The sequence below is a fragment of the Saitoella complicata genome, assembly GCF_001661265.1.
Source record: "Saitoella complicata NRRL Y-17804 unplaced genomic scaffold SAICOscaffold_1, whole genome shotgun sequence".
NCBI lineage: Eukaryota > Fungi > Ascomycota > Saitoellomycetes > Saitoellales > Saitoellaceae > Saitoella > Saitoella complicata.
Window position 1 is genome coordinate 267,511 of NW_017566992.1, and position 16,228 is coordinate 283,738.

At 48.8% G+C, this 16,228-nt stretch overlaps 4 protein-coding genes across 4 annotated transcripts; 2 read left to right on the top strand and 2 right to left on the bottom strand.

The window, feature by feature from the left end:
* Window positions 1-829: 829 nt before the first annotated feature.
* SAICODRAFT_22484 (uncharacterized protein) lies at window positions 830-5,449 on the top strand (the record flags this gene model as incomplete). Its single annotated transcript, XM_019166585.1, has 4 exons — window positions 830-1,264; window positions 1,314-1,760; window positions 1,815-5,117; window positions 5,186-5,449. 4 exons carry the CDS (start codon window positions 830-832, stop codon window positions 5,447-5,449), a joined length of 4,449 nt encoding a protein of 1,482 aa, XP_019027171.1.
* A 175-nt stretch (window positions 5,450-5,624) lies between these two features.
* Window positions 5,625-7,744, top strand: SAICODRAFT_74319 (DEAD-domain-containing protein). Its single transcript, XM_019170926.1, has 2 exons — window positions 5,625-5,742; window positions 5,797-7,744. The coding sequence occupies exons 1-2, from the start codon at window positions 5,676-5,678 to the stop codon at window positions 7,647-7,649; spliced, it is 1,920 nt and encodes a 639-aa protein (XP_019027172.1). The 5' UTR covers window positions 5,625-5,675; the 3' UTR covers window positions 7,650-7,744.
* Window positions 7,745-10,549: 2,805 nt separating this feature from the next.
* SAICODRAFT_40800 (uncharacterized protein) lies at window positions 10,550-10,825 on the bottom strand (the record flags this gene model as incomplete). Its single annotated transcript, XM_019168640.1, has 1 exon — window positions 10,550-10,825. A coding segment is annotated over one exon (276 nt), but the record flags the coding sequence as incomplete, so codon positions are not given.
* Window positions 10,826-14,613: 3,788 nt separating this feature from the next.
* SAICODRAFT_51002 (mRNA capping enzyme, large subunit) lies at window positions 14,614-15,647 on the bottom strand (the record flags this gene model as incomplete). The annotated part of the gene is made up of 2 exons (XM_019169029.1): window positions 14,614-14,824; window positions 14,881-15,647. The coding sequence occupies 2 exons, from the start codon at window positions 15,645-15,647 to the stop codon at window positions 14,614-14,616; spliced, it is 978 nt and encodes a 325-aa protein (XP_019027174.1).
* Between the last annotated feature and the right edge of the window lie 581 nt (window positions 15,648-16,228).

Consider the following 16,228-nt stretch of genomic DNA (forward strand, 5'->3'; position numbering starts at 1 on the left):
CTGTTGTTTGTTTCTGGTAATCGTTTACACGCATAGGCTCTACGGAGTCGTATAAAGGGCTGTTGTATGGTGCCCTATGGTTTTTGGCATTTTCGTTGCGATGGAAGGGAACTGTTTTCAAAACGGATAGAAATTATCGTTCTTTGCTTGTTCTCTCTGGCGGTCCGCCATGCCCACGTCCTTGTCCGTATGACTTCTGGACTGATCTGTTCATTCCCACTCACCTGCCATTGAACGGTCCTGGTTCAGGCGGTGGCCGTGCACCGGTGTTTGTCGGACCTCGCCCTGCTGCAACACCAGCACCTACATCCCTACCTACCAGGTACATAAGCACAACCCCGGAAAAGAACCCCTCAGTTCAGGGAGGAATCGAGCGACCTGACAGAGAACTTTGCTGCTGTTACTTCGCATCTTGCTGCGCAAGGTAGGTCATGCTTTTTCTACGCTTCGCAGGTCTTCAGGAGCGGGGAACGGACGGCTACTGGACGGATCCAACCTTCACAGCAGCGCAGCAACTTTCATATATACGATCTTCCGGACAAATTTCCATCACCAGTACACGCAACGAACGCGCTTTCTCTGTTACCGTACATTTTACTGCTGCCGAGCTTTGTCCTCACGTCGCTACGTGATTGGCGACAATGTTACGACGCGTCGAACCTTACGGTGCCGGGCATCTCCTCTCCACAAGTCCATCTAGTCGTCCACATTCCCAATCGACCGTCTCCGTTCTCTTTCCGTCTTGCTCTCTCATATTTACCAGGATATCGCTGACTTCTCGTGATAAGGTTTTCAAGTACGTCGTCCGTTTGGGACCCTGCATCACATCATGTCAACAATCCCTATCGAGCAAAAAGTAATCAACGCGTCAGTCCTTGCTTCAGATGTTGCTATGGGCCAGCAGGAGGCCGAGAAGGAACTTGCGCAAGCCCATGCTGCAGATGAGACTGATCAGGACGCCGAAGGTGATTTGGATATGCTATCGTCGCCGGATACCGCGTCTGAAGACAACGTTTCGCTGAAAGGCTCTGCCAATGGAAATGTCTCTGAAGGTGAAGGTGATGATTCCCCTTCGTTAGCGGAAGAGGCAGACGACGATAACTTCCAGGATGCTGATGAACCGATGGAAGACGAGGACTTTAATGAAGATGAGGACGACGACAGTGAACCTGTCAGGAAGAAAGGCCTAGTAAGGAAGAAGGCTCAGTCTAGAGCTACAGTCGATGAGTATTATGATCCCGACCTTTATGGACTAAGACGATCTGTAAGTGGCAGTCTGGTTGCTTCGCGAATGAAGACACTGACCTTTTTAGGGACGAGCCAAAGGAACAACCCAGTTAGCTGACAATGATTCATCGGATGAGGATGAGAGCGATTATAATTCGCGAGCTTCTAAGAAACGAAAGAAGGTGTCCGCATCTGGTGCTTCCTCGCGGAGGACTCGAGAATCCTCCGCTGTAGATGAGTCTCACTCGGACGATTACGGTGCATCCACTCGCAAGCGCCTCAAGAAGCGCAGCTTACCTGCCAATGAGTTTGGCGAAGTGCGGTTCTCCTCCCGAAACACAAAATCGAAGTCTTATGCGCTTGGGGAGGAGTCTGAAGACGAATCGGATCGCGTGTCGGACGATGAAGATGGTTTCGGATACGAACGGCAGGAGAGAGCCGTGGAGGAGCCTAAGGAAGCCATCGACAGTATCCTGGACCACCGGGAAGGACCTGACGGTGGTGATGATCCCTACACAACCCTTGAGTTTTTGGTATGCATAACGTTTCGATCTTACTTTGCCGCAGCTTCTAATTACTGAGGGCAGGTTAAACGCCAAGGTCAATCGCACCTGCACAATACCTGGGAAACGTATCCGCAATTAACCCACATCAAGGGCATCAAGAAAGTCGATAACTACATCAGATCGGCAGTTCTGCTTGATATAGCCATCCGCTCGGATGCATACACAACACGTGAAGATCTTGAAGCAATGGATATTGAACGGGAACGAAAGCGGGACCAACTGGAGGAGTATAAGACGGTTGACCGTGTCGTAGAAAGCCGGACGCAGAAGAGCTGCGATAACCTGTCCGAACCTCATACAGAGTATTTCATCAAGTGGAAAGGTCTGAACTATGACGAGTGCACATGGGAGTGCGAACCCGACATTCACGAACGATATCAACCTCTTATTGATGCTTTCTTCGATCGGACCAGTTCGACTTTACTGCCGCACAAAGGCGAGCATTTCACGGCAAACAATCGTCCTCACTTTCGGAAGTTAGCTGAACAACCCTCGTACATCATAAATGGGGAATTAAAAGATTTTCAAATGACCGGTATAAACTGGATGGCTTATTTGTGGTCAAAGAACGAGAATGGTATCTTGGCAGACGAAATGGGATTGGGTAAGACGGTACAGACGGTGTCGTTTTTGTCATATCTTGTACATGACGTGCATCTTCATGGCCCGTTTCTTGTCGTTGTGCCACTTTCGACTGTCCCAGCCTGGCAGGAAACGTTTGAGAAATGGGCGCCAGATTTGAATGCCATCACCTTCCTCGGGAACCAAAAATCACGCGATACTCTCATCGAATCCGAATTCTTCCTGGACAGTGCTAGGAAGAAGCTAAAATTCAACGTTTTACTTACGACTTATGAGTATATTCTGAAAGATCGGGCTGTACTTGGCGATATCAGGTGGCAGTACCTCGCCGTGGATGAGGCTCACCGTCTTAAAAATGCGGAGTCTTCGTTATATGAGGCTTTATCCTCTTTCAGGACGACGAACAGGTTGTTGATCACCGGTACGCCTTTGCAAAACAATATCAAGGAGCTTGCTGCTTTGGTGGACTTCTTGATGCCGCGAAAGTTTGACATCTCTGTTGAGATCGACTTCGATAAGCCTGATGCAGAGCAGGAGAAGTTCATCCGCGATTTGCATGAACGCCTGAAGCCTTTCATTCTGCGCCGTCTGAAGAAGGACGTTGAGAAATCTTTGCCGTCGAAAACGGAGCGTATCCTGCGTGTTGAGCTATCTGATATGCAGACCAGCTACTACAAAAACATCCTGACCCGCAATTATTCTGCACTGAATGCCGGACCAAGCGGCGGAAATCAGATGAGCTTACTGAACGTCGTGATGGAGCTGAAGAAAGCCAGCAATCATCCTTACCTGTTTCCAGCTGCTGAAGAAGAATTTCTTGCAAGTATTGGGAGCGAAAAAAGTCGAAACGATATTCTACGTGGAATTGTTATGACAAGTGGCAAGATGGTTTTGCTGGACCAACTACTTACACGACTGCGGAAAGAAGGTCACCGTGTTCTTATATTCAGTCAAATGGTTCGAGTTCTGGACATTCTAGGCGATTACTGCTCTTTGCGAGGTCTTCCGTTCCAGCGTCTAGACGGGACCGTTCCCTCAGCTACGCGCCGCATCGCAATCGACCACTTCAACGCCCCCGACAGCCCTGACTTTGTATTTCTCCTATCGACACGTGCCGGTGGTCTTGGCATCAATCTGATGACAGCTGATACGGTCATTCTTTTTGACTCTGACTGGAATCCGCAGGCTGATTTGCAAGCTATGGCACGCGCGCATCGTATTGGACAGAAAAAGCATGTTACTGTGTATCGTCTCGTCTCGAAAGACACCGTGGAAGAGGATATTCTCGAGCGGGCACGACGCAAGATGGTAATGGAATATGCCATCATGACGCTTGGTATGACGGATAGTGGCGACAAGTCAAAGAAGAAGGAAGGATTTTCTACACAGGAACTCAGCGCTATCCTCAAGTTTGGGGCTTCGAATATGTTCAAGGCGACTGACAATCAGAAAAAACTGGAAGAGCTTAACATTGATGATGTACTAGCACACGCTGAGGATCATGTCACTACTGTGGACGCGGGCGGTTCTAGCCTTGGAGGAGAGGAGTTCCTCAAGCAATTTGAGGTGACGGACTTCAAGGCTGACGTGACGTGGGACGATATCATCCCTGAGGACGATCGCAAACGCATAAAAGAGGAGGAAGACGAAAGGCGCAACGACGAATATCTTCAACAGCAAATGGCTGCAAGTTCTCGTCGAGCCACTGTCACCGCCAGGATGCGCGAATACAACTCGGGTGCCAAGCAGGATTCAACTCCGCCGGATGAAAAGATTGGCAGAAAGCCGCCAAAGAAGCGCACGGAGCCAAGGAATCGCGACCTAAACGAACGTGAGATCCGTAATCTTTACCGTGCAATGATCAAATTCGGCAAGCTCTCTCAGCGATGGGAAGATATAATCAAGGATGCCGACCTTGGTGACAGGAACATCGAAAAGGTGCGCGCGACCGGTGAAGGTATGATCAAAGCAGCAGAAGAGGCGCTTCAGGAGCATCAGGCAGCTGAACTTGCGAAGGGTGAAGAACCTGTCCCGCAAAAGTTCCGCAAGGCCATCTTGATCGAATTTAATGGCGTCAAGAACATCAACGCAGAAACACTCATCCAGCGCTCTGAAGAACTTGGCTACCTCCATGATATCCTTGCGAAGGTGCCAGATAAGAAATCATACCGTATGAACCCCACAGCCAAGGGCGTGCATGGCTGGAAGTGTGTATGGGGCGAACGGGAAGATTCGATGTTGTTGGTCGGTATTGACCGCCACGGGTTTGGTGCGTGGGCAGAAATCCAGGCTGATCGGGAATTGGGTATGCAGGACAAGTTCTTTTTGGAAGAGAACACAAAGAACGAGAAGGAGAAGGCAGAAAAGACGGAGAAGGGTGTGAAAGGTAAACGACAGCCTGATGCCGCAATCCCTGGAGCAGTTCATCTTGTTCGTAGATGCGACACGTTGCTGGGGACTTTGCACGATACAAAAAATCAAATGTTCCCAGAGCAAGAGAAGCAGGTGGACAAAAAAGCGAAACCCGACAGAGCAACGGGAAGCCCGGCGGTGCCTCCTAAACAGAAGAAGCTTTCTCTGATCAAAGAGCGCAAACCCTCTAATGGTAAAGCATCTCCTCGAGAAAATTCGCCGGCAGTGACAGCTTTGAAGAGAACGCCGAGTATGAAGAAGGAAGCCTCCGGTCATGTTTCTGACGGTGCCGAGAGCGAGTACGAGAGCATGGATGAGGCAGAGTGCAAGGTGAGTCTTTTGTGTTTCATATTTCGGCTTTATTGTTGATAGTAGCGATGCTAACACTGTCGTTGCAGGCCTTACTGCGCCCTATCAAAAAGCAGCTGAAAAATCTCAAATCGACGGAAAACATCGAAAAGAGTCAACTCGCCGCCCATTACAAGACGAACCTCACCGAAGTTGGCAACTTCATTCGTGAACAAGTGGACGGGTCGATCGGTGACAAAGAGAAACTTGAGAAACATCTGTGGGTTTTCACTACCTGGTTCTGGCCCAGAGATGTTTCTCACAAGAAGCTGCGGGCTATGTATAAGAAGATGACAACGGAGCCTGAACAGTGATGGTGTGTAAAGTTATCTAGGTAGCTACAGGATCAATATTTGTTCTCGCAATTGAAGCTCTCCTTATCCTTATCGATATCGCTGGTAGACCCGCGGCTCACGTGAGGCCCGGATTTTTGTACGGTGCTACATAAACGTTCGGCGATTTCGCCTCCTCGACACCCCCGACTGCTGTCGCCTTGATCCAGGAAATCATATTCTGTTTCGAGCTCTGATATAGTCCGCCATGTTGTCGGTCTCTAATGTTGCACGCTCTTGCAGATTGGCTGGTCGCAGCATCAAGTCAGTTGGTGGTGAGGTCCTTCCTTACGTATGGTATTATCACAGAGTGCTAACTTCCGGGACAGTTCGGTCTTTGACTTTGCGTACCTCCTCGAAACCTCTGACACGTCATCTTGAGGTGCATCCCACTTTTCCTTCCCTGCGCTTGAGGTTACCAGACCTCCGTGCTTCGTTTTTCCATCAGACATCTTCTGCTCATCAGGAGAGCGAGGCACGCGCATCTTTGTCTGCTGCGGAAGAGGCTGGAGAGTTCAATCAGGGTGGGTATGTACCTGCTGAATGGGAGTCATATCGCGGAAGGCTTCCGGATGCTTTGCTGGACTCTCTCAAGGATGTTTTCAAATACAAAACGATGACTCAAGTCCAGCATGACATCGCTGAGAATATTCCTATGAAGACGGACTTGTTGGTTCGATCCAAAACAGGTACCGGAAAGACTCTTGCCTTCTTGGTTCCTGCTGTGCAACGGCTCTTCGCGAGATATGAAGAAATGCAAATCGATCCACGACGCTATGCTAGAAAACGTGCTTCCGTTTTCATTGTTTCGCCTACCCGCGAGCTTGCTTCCCAGATCGCTACAGAAGCCAACAGGCTTACGCAGATGGAGCCTGGTACGAAGGTCCATTGTTTGGTTGGTGGCGATAGTCGGAAGGGAGCCCTCATTGGTTTGATGCGGGACCGGGCAGATATTATTGTTGGAACGCCCGGTCGCTTGCTCGACTTCTTGAAGTCTGAAGATCATATGAAGGGTCTTGTGGAGGGAGTTCACACCGTTATCTTGGATGAAGCAGATACGCTCCTTGATATGGGATTTAAAGGGGATGTCGATGAGATCCTGAGCTACCTTCCCAAGGAGCGCCAGACATACATGTTCTCTGCGACCCTTTCGCGGGAGGTCAAGCAGATTGCTCAGAAATCCCTTACTCCTGGATATGATTTCCTTGATTGTGTTGGCACGGATGATATGGACGTTCATCCTCAGATCAAACAAGAGTATATCGTGAGACCTACCCATGAGCACATGAGATGCGTCCTTTCTCTCCTCATCGCCGAGCAGCTTGCCAAGCCACTGGGCAAGATCATTGTCTTCCTGCCTAGTACGGCCTTGGTGCAGTTCTACATTTCCGCTTTCAAGTTCTTCAGGAGGCTGTATCCGAACCAACATTTCCAGCAATGGGAAATGCATGCGAAGAAGGAGCAACGGGATCGTTCCAAAATTTCGAATGCTTTCCGTACTGCCAAAACTGGGGGTGTGTTGTTTACAACCGATGTGTCTGCTCGTGGAGTCGATTATCCCGGCGTCACTCAGGTTATTCAAGTTGGTCTTCCCAGTTCCCGTGATGCTTACATCCACCGAGTTGGACGTACAGGTCGGGCGGGCAAGGCGGGTGCTGGTACATTGATTCTTTCTCCTTTTGAGGCCAGTTTCTTGCAAGAAATGGAAGGCATTCCCATTACGGAAAAGGAATTTCCGGACTCTGAAATCGCACTTGGCGAGCAAGAGCAGAAGATCTATGATTTGGCCTTTAAGTTTATCCATGCAGATAAGGTCCAGACCGCCTTTACTTCTTACCTCTCCTACTACGCAAACGGTGGGAATAAGATCCGACTATCGAAGAATGAAGCTCTCAACGAGCTGGTGAAATTCGCTGAATCCTGCCATCTCTCGGACCCAGACGTACCTTCCTTCTGGCAGGGGTCAGGGTCAAGACAACGCCGTTCTGGAGGCTTCGGTGGACGCGGAGGTTATGGTGGACGCGGAGGTTACGGTGGCCGTGGCGATGGCGATGGCGGCTACGGTGGACGCGGAGGTTACGGGCGCCGTGGCCGTGGCGATGGCGGCTTTGGTGAACGCGGGGGTTACGGTGGCCGTGGTGGCGGCAGCGGCCATCGCGACTATATGACGGATTTCGAATAGACTCTGGCTGGCGTGGGGCGAAGGTTACAAGGGTTTATGGGTTTGTTTGTTCCATGGCGCCGTTTCGTTGAGCATTTGCTCTCCTCATTTGCAGTTCATTTTCTCCATTCTATTCAAGTGTACGTTATACCTACCTAGACATATAACTGTTATATATGCATATGCTTCCATCGCCAATTTGCATAAGTATGTATCTTGCAGGGAAATGCTCATACTGCCAAGTGCAAAATTCTTGACGCGAAATGCGAGTGCGCGCGAATAGCAAAACTTGGAGTCACAAAGACCCCTGAAACAACACAGATAAAGGTCTAGAGGTGCAGATATGTCAAAATCATGGCAGTTATCCTTAGGAACGATGAAGTGTCCCCACTTTTCGCTTTCAAGGCCTCCATCGTCTATAATCATGTTGAGAGGGGGCTTCAGCTTGTTGCGACTGAAGCCGCTCCATAAGCTACCAATGGCAGTGCGTGGGGTGCCATATGATAGAGGGAGCTCAGATGCACATGTACTGCGAATGCGCTTCATGGCCCCGGCTTTCTATGAGATTCAACAGCATGAGCTTCAACATCATGATGTTGTATGCATGGATATGCATGGATATGCAATACGCGCATCGCCACTGAAACGCCTGGCGGTGTCACAACAGCAGGAAGAGTGATGCTACAGATGATTGAGGACACCAATCGACTGCTGGGAGCCTATACTGTCTGTAGCTGTCTTCACTTTACGCTCTAGGCCTTTAGCTACATTGGTCTGATGTTGAGGTGACAACTCCCGCGTGGGGAGCTGTGAAACGCGCAACTGTTAAGGATATTGTACTTAACTGTACAACAGTGTGCAAAATTCTTGCCCGCGCGTGATTTAACGTCTCCTTAGTTGGAACATCAACAACTCACTAAACACATAACAACTCACCCAATATGCCTCCTAGGAAGCCGAGAGGAGCAGCAAAAGTATCAGCTCAACTCAGGACGTCTTCCCATACCTCAAAGCCACCGGCTAGGCTCCTCGAAGATCGGCACTCACCGACACCAGCAAATCCAGTCTGGAGGGAAAAGAGGCCTAAGACCATCATCAGGTCCCAGACGAAGACGCAAACATTGACCATGACTGTATTTACGATGATTTCGACGCGTTTCTGATTGTTACGAGAGACTCCAAGCACAAGTACCCTCAAGCACCATTCACGGTGGATCCGCTGGAAAAAATTGTTTGATGCCGAACCTGTTTTGCTGGAAGCAGCAGTCAAGGAATTGCGCCAGGACCGTACCATCAAGGAGGGCGTCAACATTCACTCCCCTACACCTGAATTCACTTTCAAAGATGTCCGCGGGAGGGCATGGGATTCAGCTTGGTGTCGACTACATACTGAGAGGGATTGGGAAGGCTTCATTAGAGCCGTCAACAGTGAGCGCATCGTCACTAAGATCGAATGGTCGGCTTTCATCCCAATCAATAGAGACTTCACTCCGCAAACACCCACCACCCGTACCGACGAAATGGTCGAGACTCTGCAGAGATCCTCTCTAGGGAAGCCAGCCGTTAGGAGGTCCCTGGTGCCACGACCTAGGTTGAGTGCTACTACTGATGCGCTTTGGGACATCTCGGGATTGGTGCACAATGAGCCTATCAAGTTTGAAAAGCTGATGGCGGTCCACCCATTACAACTAAGGTGGAAGTGTACCAAGCACCACCAATCCTACGGCTGCAGTCATCCTATGACCCAGCACACCAGCAATCTACTCCTCAACTGCTGGGCTGACCATATCCTTGAGCAAATAGGTGTTACCGTAAATCAACCACCAGTCCATGATGCGGTATTCAAATCTTTACTCGAGGGCTACCACCCTTCAGGTCCTCAATCAGTGGAAGTCTCTTCCACCCCTGAAAGCAGGAGTTCAGCTAGCTGACCCCAGCTACCTACTCCAGTTATTGCGCAGCGCCTCAACATGGTTCCTCCATCCAGCCAACGGACCCTCCGTCCGCAAACCATGAGAGCAGCTAGTCCTCTTCAGGGACCCGCGGCCGATGATTCAGAGGGGACTTTACGCTACGTCAAATCGACGACTCCGGTATACTGCGGTCGAAACCGCGAAAGAAGCAATCATCGACCACAGGATTCGCCTCGACGACCTGCGCCTACCACCGGATGCGCCTCTGGGAGCTGCTCAGCAGGGTTGGATCATGATTATGAAACGCTGCTGGCCTGTTGGGAAGGCTATGAAGCGCAAGGAGGTTGGTACTGTAGGTCGAATTGAGGAGACCCCTTCCAGGTCTATGAGGTCCCAGACGAGTCTCAAACCTTCTCATAGTTCTGGTCTTTAATGTGGTATTCTTCTTTTCTCGATGGCATGCTAAGTTCTTTGGCAGCAACCTTACAAAGCTCATGACCTTACTCCAAGCTCACTTGTAGAAAAGTACAAGGTGACAAGTATTATGCACGTTGCTGCACCTAGAGGGTTTAGGTCGTCTGGGCCACGTCTCGATGCAGGGCATTGGGACAGCTGTACAGCCATTTTGTGAGGGAGTCTTACCGTGAGAATGGCAAGTGTCTGAAAATAAATGAATGTATTGCTTCGATCCAAAAAACCATCCAAAAAAACTAGCGAATGAAGCCTAAAGCTGACCCCCAGCATCAGCCGTTATTTGTCGATTAGCCTCGACATTACGCGCTGAGCTGCGCCTTCGTTAAAGCATAACCGCAGTTGCTGACATATTGCTGATTTTGTCGAGTTGGGTGTTGATGTATTCGATTGCTAGGCGGATGAATGCTGGGGGTCTTCACGGGCGTAAGGGTGTGTGTTGTTGCGCTTCATCCAGCTCTTCATCATACCCCAACAGAGCTCAATTGGATTCAGGCCAGGAGAGTAAGGTGGTAGGAAATGGACTCGACATCCAGCCCTCTCAACCAGCAACTCAAACACCCTTGCATCACGGTGGATACGACAGTTATCAAGCACAACCACGCTATTGGGACCAGGGAATCGTCGCAGGATCGGTAAGAGGTCCTCCTTGATGAACTCAACAAAACGGTCTGCATTGAATGAACCATGAAAGATGCGCAGCGCCTCAAGACCAGTCGATGTCAATGCCGGCAACACATTCCAGCGCTTAGGGTGTCCAAATACTCTCTCCTGAATGGCCCTAGTACCGACCGCGGAATATCCAAATTTGCGGGTAGAGGTGCCTCCCTCTTCATACCCCTTGACAGTACAGTAAATGGTGCGATCCGATTTTACGACAATCTGACTAAGTTGGTAAACGTCGAGCCCCTCGATGTAAATGTCGATAACTAGGAGCCAGTGTCGCATACACTGCCGTGCATTTTCAGCCTATCCAGACCTTCTTAGGCCTCTTGTCGAGTTGTTTGAAGCTGTATCACAATTGCGATTTGGGAGGTTCGCGCTCGCAGGATGATGCGCGGACGAGAATTTTGCACACTGCTGTACATGAGTATAGATACTGTACATGGGATATATCCTCGAGAGTGAACAGCGCGCATGCCACCATATACAATTCGGCTCATACACCAGACACATAGACCGTTTGCACAAGGTGCGCCGTTGCGCAAGACAAAATCAAGACCCTAACGTGGACAGCCGTTGCGTGCGTCGCATTGGGTACCGTAACAGAGGAAGTGGAGATACAATGTTAAACATCGCAAAATATGTGCATAGGTGGTTCAATATAACCATAGTGCTCACCGACCTCCGGATCCATTCAGACCTTCCAATTTCGATCTCCCCGCCACTCTTATCACATCGCAGTGACAATGACGCACGCCCTGATCTTCTCACTTTTCCTCGGATCGATATACATATCAACACTGGTAACGTGATCCTCGTCCATGCCCGTCTTGTCGCAGCACTCCAGCTCATATACGCCGTGATCTTTCGGTCTATGGCGCGCATTATTTAAGGTTCAACTCAGGTGGCTTACTCTCGCTTTCTTCGCAGGGTTAGTGTCTGGTGGCCATGTCTACTCTGTAGGCATTGCCATTCCAAAGTTCACCAAGGTCGACATTCGGGACCTGGATTAAGTAGCTTCCCAGATAAAATCATGGATCACAGTTGCCAGAGAGAAAGCCACAGCAAATTGCCTCCGAAATTGCAAAAATAACACCAGATGCCTCGCGATATTGATTGCTGGCTATATACAGCTGTGTTCATGTATTCAACCCAGAGGGACCTTCTGCGCTCTATTGACATGGTCAACATGGATGATGTAGATCATGTATGTGCCATGTATGAGTAATCCGTACATCATGATATGACAGGTATCATTCAGTGCATGGGGGTGTAGTGGCTGTGCAGCAAGATGTCTATATAAACCAGAGGACCCCAGGCCCCACCTGTGTGAAGATTTCCAAAAATCCTCAATTCCCCGCAGGTATTCATAAAGCAGCAAAGATCAAGCAAGTAGATGTATGAATGAAGTTCCCCGCACAAGATCGAGCTTGTACTATCATTATGATTCATAGGGCCATTGTTTGTGACTGTCGTAGCTGGTGAGATACTCAAAACATATTTTCTGTTCCTCATAAGCTCGTCTTTTTGGCCCAGTAGTACTGTAAATTTTCCCCAGGCTGTGTCACATTTTTTCCGAACCTGTTTTGGATTATGCTGAACAAAATCGCGATTAGGGTACCGAAATTCATGATTTTAATTCATGATTCTGACCGTAGGGATAGACATGAGCAACATACATCATGTCATGTAGGTGTCATGTATGGGTCATGATGTCATCATCAAGACTTTTCTGGTTTAGCACATGGCTGTGTTATCGCTGAACAGAACAGTGTCTATATAATCCAACGGTCTCCCATCTGGAAAATTTGTGAAAACATGAAGTCCCGATGTTTTCGTCAGCAACAAAGATCAAGGCCAGGTATGGATAGGATTATCCTACGAGACCTCCAAACTCTACCAAACACGAATAAATTATCCAGTATCACGCATAGAGTTATTCGAGTTGTTGGAATATTCTGGGCACAATCTGGATTGACAATTCGTCTTGAAAGTAGACGTTTTTATACGATTTACCACCATTACACTGTTATAGTATTCTACCTCATGGCTGTACACTGCACAGACGCAACGTTCATTGGTCCCATCTATCACAGGTCATCAATCTAGGCCCATTGATATTATTATGAGATTCAAACAATACCGATAGCAGTTGACGGTACAGCCATTTCCAAATGTAAATGCCTGCTCCACCAGCAAGCAGCAGTTCCGTCTGGGTTCTGCTCACCTGAATAAGAGGAGACATCAAGCAAGAGTGTCGAGATTAAACAACCATCATGTTAATCTTTCAGCAACAGCGATCATGTGCTCAGTTTGGGTTGAGACAATACAAGCCATAGCATCAGGAGAACAGATGAAAGAGGGCCAGGGACTCGTACATCGATAGGAGAGGACCAAGGAGGTGTAGGATTTGATGCTTTCTTCAGTCAGTCGTGAGAGACCCAGGGAGATTAAGATGTTGATGGTGGTGGGTTCCTGGTGGGTGCTGAGGACTTGGTGTTATTTGCCAGCGCATCAGCACTCAGTGCTCACGCGTCACTCTCGAGAGGCGCAGGCCGAAGAGAACCGCCACTAAAGACCATTGATACTCGTCAATCCATCGAAGACCCTCAATCCATCGAAGACCCATGAAATTTAGCCAACCTCACAATCCAAACCCGGACACTAGGAATTCCACTCTACTTGAATACGTTGCGACTTTATTCGTGTTTTTTGTACAGTTGAAGGACTTATTTGAGTGCCTTTGCTGGAAGTGGAATATGTTATTCCATATTTGTGCAATCACGAATCAGGTATTCGTCACAGTCGAATTTGGGGGACTCGTAGGGAATGGCTTGTTGTCATACCAACCGCGCTGAATCGGACCCAAACATTGATTATTTCTGTTACCTCAAAGTTGGGTGTTGAAAAATAATCCATCAAATTGACCAGATCATTATGATTTGGGAATAAATAGCTAGATTCAAAGAATAATCATCACATGTAGGGGTGGTCAGACTTGACAATTTATAATTGCAAGTATAACCTAATCCTGCTTGAAATCTACTAAAGTTTGACTACCCCTAATGTCATAAATGATGTCATGTACATGTGACTATCTGTCATGATTTCACCGTCTTTGGCAGTTACATATGGGTTAGCGCACGATGTGTGCTGGCTGTGCAGGAAAGTATACATCATGGAGGACCCCCACGTCTCTCAAAATTCCCGAAGAACCTCGAGTCCGTACTTGTATTCATGAGCAGCAAAGCTCAAGCAAAAACAGGTATCAATGATATTTTCCCCTATGGGATTCAGCTTGTGCTGAGATTCTGAGTCTTAGAGCCATGTATACAGCTATGATAGCTATCAAAGTACTGAGGATTTTTGTTTATACCTCGTAATCTCGCTCCTCTGGCCTAATACTACTGTGAATTCTTTCCACACTCTTTCGCAATTTTTGCATGATGTTTTCTGGCATTGAGCCCGATTTAATCGCGAACTATTACCATCAGACGATGAAGTATACCAATTGTATCGTGGATTATCGTGGATGGCGCGGACCAAATTGTCTTGAGGTCTCGAAATCTAGAATACGGTTATGCATGGGTTAAACGGTCTTTTGTAATTCATGATTTTCGCCTACGTGGGGTCATTCCTATAATTCCTAGGATTCTTCTAATTAACAAAATTCCTGGGCATAATTCAAATTGACTGATTTATCCCAGTGAGACCCAGAGAAACGTCCAAGTTGTCGGGCTTTTCGGCTCGTCAGGTATATCAATGGGATTATTCAGATGAGGACGGTTCACACGGCACTGCAGCTGCACGTGTATGTGCTCACTCGAGTACATAATCTACATATGTAGGACAAAGATTGAGATTGTGATCAGGTACGAACTTCATGCTTGTTGAAGCTCCATTGCAGGTTCCAAGAGCCTAACCTGACATTATCATGGTCACGCTCCACTTTTCCTGAAAGCAAACGCTAGATAAAAGCCCGCTGCATCCCACTCATCACCACTCACCAAATTCTCCCTGCTTTCATCATGCTGCAACTTAAGCATCCTGTCCAACAACGGCCCAAGATTCCTATCGTCCTTTTCATCATGGAATACATCGTGAAAGCCCCGTCGGTAAAGCATAGAAAGGTCATATTCAGTAGCAAGCCTGATATAGAACCATGTCAGTACACCTTTGCAGAGAGAGGCAATCTTGATACTTACGCTCGGAATGCTTCCCATGGTACAACATACTCCGGTACATCCTCCACGGCGTCCTTCAAAAAGAAACGGTAACTGTGACCCCAAGGAGGGCGGAATGTCGTTTGAGGCTCCCCCTGAAATTCGACTCGGTAGATGCTGTTACCCCACCCCTTTTCGCCGCTCTTCAAAGCTTTTACTTTGTCCACAATCGTGTCGCTGGATGGGATTGTCCCAATAAGGATACCCCCGGGACGAAGCCAGCGCGACACATTGGACAGCATGCATCGTACTTTGTCTTCAGACTGAAAAGCATAATGCATACAGAACTGCATGGAGATGACATCAAACGACGGATGATTAGGGCCGAGGATGTTGATTAGGGGCTCTGAAAAACAGTCGACGGCATGAAAATCTGCATCAAATGGTCTGCCTCGCAGATCTCTGTAACGGTCCCTAGCTTGCATGATAGAGATTTCAGCAATGTCCACTCCAACATAGCGACTGATACGGGCTTTCTGCCATTTTAGAAGGTCACCGCCCTTGCCGCATCCCATATCGAGAACCCAAGGCCCCCTCCTTGACCCATGACAATACGCACTGCGGTGAGTATCTTCATCGGTAACAAACTTGCTGATAAGACAACTTTTCACCCAATTATTGAACCCTCGTAAGCGAATGATCGGGCTGGACTCTCTGGCTTCACGGCCAACTTCGGGTCTTTCATTGTAGTGCAACCTCACTACATCCCCCTTTGCACGTAACCGTGCTTCTTCTTTCGCACGAGCCATCTCCTCGTCCTCACGTCGGCGCAGTGTTTCACGTTCCTTCGCACGTTCATCATCTGTGCGCTCCATTCGAAGACTTGGTCGCTTAAGGGTACGTTCCGACTCAGGAACTGTATTGTCATACGGGAGTGGCAAAGGAAAGCGTTCGTTGGCCCGATGCTGGGCTGGCGACCGCGGACGGTCATATCGGTAACTCGGTGAACGAGATCGATCCCGTCGGCGATAGGATTCTGGGTGATCACGATCATCTGCACGACGGCGGCGGATGTCGCCAGGTCTTGCATCACCCCGTCGGTCTACGACATCCCCTTCTTCCCTTCGGCGCTTGGGTATCTTTGGGAGGTTTCCGAAAGCAGCGGTTGAACTTCGCGCAGGTGGCCTTAAGTCTCCACGTTCGTCCTGTGCATCGCCTTGCACATCGTGCTCTGCCACACCCTCTCCTGTCTTGGTTGCGCCCGTTGCTCTGTTCAGATTCAAGGTGGATTCATCTTCCGGAAACAGGGTAGCAGCCATGCTTGTTGCAGCAGACTCCTGAACACTGTTCGTAGCAAGGGCTTCGGCGTCCCGGTCAAGCTCCACCAGGG

What these genes read in the sequence shown, in the direction of transcription:
- SAICODRAFT_74319 (XM_019170926.1), top strand. Translation starts at nt 5,676, where the DNA reads ATGTTGTCGGTCTCTAATGTTGCACGCTCTTGCAGATTGGCTGGTCGC. An exon ending in CAGCATCAAGTCAGTTGGTG is followed by an intron (nt 5,743 to 5,796) that starts GTGAGGTCCTTC and finishes CTTCCGGGACAG; the next exon opens with TTCGGTCTTTGACTTTGCGT.